Genomic DNA, 6,793 nt, shown 5'->3' on the forward strand with positions numbered 1-6,793 from the left:
TCCTCATTTTAGAGATGGAAGGTTGAGAGCTATGATCAGAACAAACCCGGTGGTACCAAGAAGGAATCCCACCTATAATTTCAAACGCACCATTTCTTATGGAGATAGGGTGACTGTTAATTTGGCAAGTTTGTACAGTGTTTCTATTTCTGTTAATATTCTTCTGCAGTACCGCACTCGGGGTACTAAAACTTCCTGTGCCTTACACATAGCTGTCTTGCCAGCAGATTGAAATCTTTCCATAGATTTATAACATAATGCTTATTCAAAATATGAAAATTGAGTTTTTTCTAAAAGTGTAATAAAACTTTTTGTGCATGTGAGAAATTAAGTCTGCTGCAGTGCACAGTCCGCCAAGCCATAATATCAAACACCTGCCTCTTTAAAAGGTGGTGCCCTGGCAGTGCAGGTGTCACGCGAGAACGGTTGTTCTCTCCATTTGTGAATCTGTTCGCCAAACGCCAATGTAAATAGCACGTTGAAGTAAATCTTGGAGCAATGGAAGTCTCTTCCTCGTCGGATTCGCTGTTCAAGCAGCTTTTATGCCCTTTGTGCTCCCAGCTGTATACTGATCCAGTAGAGTTACCTTGCCAACACTTTTTCTGCAGGTAGGAGGCGGAGGTCGTGGGCAAGCAAGGAGGGTGGGTGTGTATGTGACGCAATCTGAATAAATAGGATTAGTAGGGTGGCACTGGCACATGCTGATCCCTCCTTTTACGAAAGTGCTAGTTTTGGTCCCTGTTTTTCTGTAAACCAGGCAAGGTATTGAAATTGGGTTCTAGCCATTTCTGTTTTTTTTTCCTTTCTTGACAATCACAAGTCTGTATATTGCCGTCGAAAGTGCAGTGTATGAACCCGTATATTATGGTGGAAACTATTACTTTATGTGGTGGAAGCCATTACTGTAGTGTTTTTTCATTATTGTATGTTTATTACTCGATTGACATTGTTTTTACACTGTATTGTTTTTACACTGTAGGTTGTTAGAAAAACATGCTTTGGTATTGTAAGTAGTACTTTCAGTATTTATTTACTGAGGTGGGGAGTGGGACCAGATCTTCAAAGCACTTAGTATCCCAAAAGTTTCTCTGTGAGTTTGTATAACATACCTGCCAACTGTTCCTGAATTTTTACTCCTATTTTAGCTCTGTCCCTCTTAATTCCTACCAAAACTGAGTTTTGGAGAAAAGGTGGTCAATTGCACTTAAATAATGACAAAAAATAGAATTCTATACTTCAGAAATGTATATTATTTTGCATTTTCTTCTGTCAGGGTCTGAAGTTAATAGTACTAATATTTTAAAAGTGACCCTTGTTATATTCGGAGTGTCCCTGATTGCTGAGAGCTATAATGTAGAATTCTAGGCCTTACCCCTTGTGCTGTGTATACAGATGTACAGCAGTTTCAGGTTGTTCCTGTTTTCTTACATGTGAGACCAATTTCTAAATGTGAGTTACACATTTTATTATTCCTATTTTGTAGCACCACAAGTCTATTTTTTTATCCTTTCTGATTATTTAGTAACTCCCAGGAACTGGTATCCAGAGGAACTTGTTTCTCTGGTTGCACCTTCCCTTGATCCCTTTATTTTTGACCATATCTTTCAACGTCTTCTGCAAAAATTCTGGACATAGGGACAGACTTAAAATTAAACTGATTTTACATTAAAATGTGAATTTTCTGAACAGTAAGAAATATGAAAGTGTGACATCTCATTTTTGACTTGATTGTAGTCCTCTGTAATTAACCTGGAAATCAGAAATTTTATGAGGGACAGGGTACAAATATATGACAAAAGCAGGGATGTTATGCAGGAAGCTACTAAATGGGTTGGGCTAATCAGAAAGGGGTGGGGCTCTTGCAGCAGGTCTGTGACATTTACCAGCGATCAGACCAATGAGGTTGTTCATTTTCATCCAAGGGCTGTCACTTTATTGACTCCAAAGCAACATATGAATCCAAATTAACTTTCTCAACGAAGGATAACCATAAGGTGTTCTTTAGTTACATTCGTAACCTAAAAGGAACGGCCCAGATTTGTGCCAAACTGGTAGTTAATAATACCACCTATACTGACCCTGTGGACATAGCTTACCTGTTGCCTGACAGGTTTTGTGAAAACTTCACTTTCCTGTCTCAGTCACACGTGCCTCATGAAATCCCTACCACCTGTCACCTACCTTGTATCTGGCAAAAACACAGCATCCAAGGGGCCTGATAACATCCCAGGCTGCGTCCTACATGGGCTCCAACAAGAACTGGCAACACCATTGGGTACTGTTTTCAGCCATAGTCTAAGCTCCAGCTTCGTCCCAGCTGAATGGAAAATGGCAACTGTTATTCCTTTGCACAAAGGTAGTGCTTCCACTAACCCCAGGAGCTATAGACTCATTAGTCTGACTAGCCTTATCTGTAAGGCCGTGGAGCGACTCGTCATAGACCTTATCAAAAAAAAATATAGGTAAGCTCCAAACACTTCACCCTACTCTGTTTGGATTTGTCAAAGGGAGAATCATGTCTGTTAAACCTGGTGAACTTCTTGAAGACAGTCACCAAGGCCCTGGACGAGGGGAAATCTATGCATACAGCCGAACTAGACTTAGCCAAGGCTTTTGACACAATTCCTCACTCACGCCAGGCTTTTGACACTATTCCCCACTCACACATCATTGACAAACTCACCCAGCTAGGTATCAACCCTTGTATCGTTAGATGGGTAGCTAACTGGCTCACTGATGGGACCCATATAGTCAAAATAGGGGAATCCACTTCCAACAGTAGACCTGTAACCAGTGGTGTTCCACAGGGATCAGTCCTGGGACCTCTACTGTTTGGAATCAATTTCTCCGAAGTACAAGCAAAAACTAAAGGTCTGTGGATGAGAAAGTTTGCTGATGACTGCAAATTGGGAGTGACCATAGAATCTCCAAATGATGTCAGCATTCTGCAAGAGGGTCTTACACAAACAAATGACTGGTGCCAAAGTCATGGCCTTAAACTCGGTGCAAAAAATGTATTATCATTCCTTTCAGTAAGAGTGATGTTCTGCTAACTACCACATCAATAGCAACACCCTAAGTATGCAGTTAGTGGTGAGAGACCATGGCTCACAGGTTGACAGCAACCTTACGTTTGCTCACCATGTCTCCACAGTGGTAAGAATGGCATTCTATATTGCTAATCTCATAAATAACAGCATTGCCTCCAGAAAAAAAGAAGTTATAATATCCCTGTACTCTTCCCTTATCAAGCCAATAATTGTGTACAATATCCCTTTTGGTATGTACCTTGCCAAGCACTTGCAGCAGTTTGAGACCACAAAAGCTCCTCATAAAGAAAATTCAAGGTCTTCAGCATATGTCCTATTTGGATCATCTGAAATCACGGCCACTTTATTCTGGTTCATACAAACCACTCAGAGGTGATCTCTGCCTTGCATATAAGCAAATGTTTGACCCTGCGTCATTGGAAATGCTGCATATCTGCAAGTCAAATAGTACAAGGTTTACTCACTCTAAGGACCTTAAACAGGTATATCATGTTAGTAGAACCTGCTTAAGGGACAGATTTGTCTTCAAGAGGTTACTACACCTTTGGAACAGACTCCCACTTCATTTCAACAAATCGAGCACGTCATTGATCATCTTCAAACACAGTCCGGACAGTTGGATGGGTAACTGTAAATTCACCCCTGGGGTTCCACCTGTGTCCCACTTGGACAGGGGCGATAAGTGCTGATTGTGAAATAAGGGTAGAACTCGGCTAGGCTTGTAAGGGCCCTAGGGCCATTAGCCTGGTAACTTCCTGTGATCCTATATACTTTTCACATGTCTGCAGTTTAGCCTCAAGTGAAATGGAGTCCTAGACAGAGGACTCCCAAGGGATCACATTGCACACTAGTCTCCCCTGTTCTTCTCCAGTGCCCCTCCCTTCTCATCCTGGCCCTACACCATCCGTATAGATTTTGTTCTTCCTTTTTCATCCTTTGTCTTACTTTTTAGCGCCCCTTCATACTTTTAACACATCTTAACTGACAATAATTCTACTGTAATAGGTCTGGAGGACATAAGTGAATTAAGCTAGGGCTCTGGGGACTGCTAGACACATAGAAGTCATAGGATTCTGAATGCTCTGAGGTGTACCTTAGTGCTTTTTTACAACTTTTTGGTTTAATGATGGCTTGAAGAAAAAATCATGAGTAAGACAAGAAACTCTGTCTTATTTTTTATTTTAGTGACAAGTTTTGTCTAAAGCTTAATATTCAAAGCTAACAAAAGTATTTCCTACCAAAACTGCTAAGATAAATTCAGAGATATTCAAATACTATGTAGAATGTTGCCTGCCTTCCTGGCCTTCCAAAGAGAAATGGTAACCCCCTGTATACCCCGTCTGGTGTTTAGGATGAGGTAAAAGTACAAATGACAGGTATACATTTACAAAGCTGAGGCTCTGGGAGAAGTGAATAAAACCAGGCAGAACATGTAGAGTCTACAGACAAGGAATTGCAGCCAGAAACTCGACTGGAGAACCAAGTGCTGTTAGATGGCAATACTGCTCAATATGACCTGTGATTACTTGCTGCTTGTTGTGCACACCCTGTCAGGCCACCACAGGCAGCCATTTATTGAGTATAATGCTGATGTTTGTCTGTGATCAAAAGTGAATTTAAAAATGAAGTCCAACTTGCTACTTTTAGATACACAGGAATTTATTTTCTCAGCAAAATGTCAAAATAAGTGGGCAACCCACTCACCATATGTCTCAACCTCTTATCTCAGGCTTTAAGGAGGAAGCGAAAATTAATGGTTTACAAATGACCAAAATAGGGACAACGTTTGCCTTTATATACCTACAAACTTACTTTGAATAATAGGTATATACCTACAAACTTACTGAAACAATAGGCTTTGCTGTAGTGCACATTTTTTTGAAGGCTATTAACTCTGAAGCTTAAATCTCTGTCATCATTATTTATTGAATGCACTCCTCATTGATTTGCCAAGTAAACCACAAATTTTACAAGGAACAGACCAAAATATGATGAAAAGAATGAGACATTCTCAAAAATCAGTTCGGAACATCTGTGCCCCCCTCCAACACACGTGCAGACAAGTGTGTGTGACCATCAGTCACAGCGGCTTGTATGACAGTGACTGTGTACTTCATCTGTTTCCATCAAATAAATGAATAAATGCATCTGCCACACAGGGATCTATATTTTCAGTTCACTGTTAGAATATAGTGTGCAACAAATCTTAGCCCCCCCCCCCCCACACACACACACACACACTTAAATGAAGTACTTGCCTCCTTCCCTTGTGGTGCTGGCAGTAGCAGGCAAAGTGTCTGTAAACAAAAACAAACAAAAAAAAAATATTGCGTATACATACTTTAAAAAAAAAAAAAAAAAAAAAAAAAACAACTTGCTTCCGCACTTGTGCCTCTGCACTTTATTTTCCTCGTTTTCCCGTTTTCCTTTTCACCCAAGACATCCTGAACCAATAAAAAGCATCTTTGCTGCAGCCTCGAGAGACATGAGAGCTCTGCTGTTTTGCAGAGTAAATCTTCAAGCTAGGCTGTTTTGAAAATAACAAATTAAGATTTTTAGTTTTTGTTTAGTTTTGCTTGGGAGTTCATCCATGGAATTCTAAGAAGCTCTAAAGCAAAACAAACAGTCAGAAAGCCAATTTTATTATTTTTAATTTAAAGTAATATTGGCTTTGTAAATGTAGCACACTTCTTTTATTTTTAACTGGGTAGGGCTGCAGTCCACCAGCCAGTATCACAAGCCGTCACTTTGATTACTGTCAGGAAACTTAAATCTTCCAGTCTCTTGATTCTTTTTCAAATTTTGTCCCTGATTGCAAGGGGCATATTAACAGTATAGTTTAACTGTCACCTCCCTAGTTCGTTTTCAGAATTTTGAACTGCCATTCCTAAAATTTATCATCTGCTATATAGCTAACAACTAATGTCAGTTGTTAAAAATTCACAAACTTTTTTCAGAAAATGCATGTTAATTTAAGGTGCTTTATTTCGTCAACATTTTTTGAAATGAGTAAAACTAATATTTAAAGACTGTCCTTGATTTGGGAAGTGGGACCTTTGCACCTGATTCTGGATATAACAGTTTGAGAGCTAAAATAATTTTATGTAAGAAAAAAAAAAAAGTATGTATGTGTGTATATGTATTAAATGTGGATGTTTAGATATACACTTTATTTAACATTTGTTTAATGGGAAAGTTGGACTGGATAGCTGCCCATTCTCATTAGAGGCCCAAGGAGAAAAGCTCCAGAGACAATTAGCATATAACATTAGCTTATTACATAGCAATATTGAACGTTTTCAAATACAAGAAAGAATATGCAATAATTAAGCAATAACCCACGCCTGGGTGTAGGTAATGCTGGATTTACCCACGGTTGGCGTGGTTTGGTCTCAAGGGCGAAACCCGAGTGGTCAAACAAAGACAACCATGGGTAAATCCAGCATTACCCACACCCAGAAGTGGGTTATTGCTATTATACAATGATATTATTTAAGAATAAACAAACGTGCTTTTCTTAAATAATGGCCTTGTATAATGCCTCCTTGCTGCCCTTCCGCAACTGTCCGGTATTCTGGAGCAGTTCTGATGTACTGTGCATGCTTATGCTTGTGCAGTACATCAGAGCTGTGTCTAAGAGGAAGCAACGGAGAAAGGAAGATCTCTGTTGCATTTTAAAAGTGTCTCGCTATGTTAAACGCATTTAACATAGCAAGACAGCTTTAAAAAAAAAAAAAACGGAA

The 6,793-nt window shown here is 39.6% G+C and overlaps 1 protein-coding gene across 1 annotated transcript in view; it reads left to right on the top strand.

Moving 5' to 3' along the window:
- Positions 1-429: 429 nt before the first annotated feature.
- LOC122811442 (nuclear factor 7, brain-like) overlaps positions 430-6,793 on the top strand; it is a 346,854-nt gene continuing 340,490 nt past the window's right edge. Inside the window, exon 1 of the mRNA XM_044083288.1 lies at positions 430-608. Coding sequence (XP_043939223.1) covers positions 499-608 — 110 coding nt within the window. The 5' untranslated portion in view covers positions 430-498. The remainder of the gene's footprint in view (positions 609-6,793) is intronic.

The sequence above is a fragment of the Protopterus annectens genome, chromosome 9.part0, assembly GCF_019279795.1.
Source record: "Protopterus annectens isolate FY-2018-M chromosome 9.part0, PAN1.0, whole genome shotgun sequence".
NCBI lineage: Eukaryota > Metazoa > Chordata > Ceratodontiformes > Protopteridae > Protopterus > Protopterus annectens.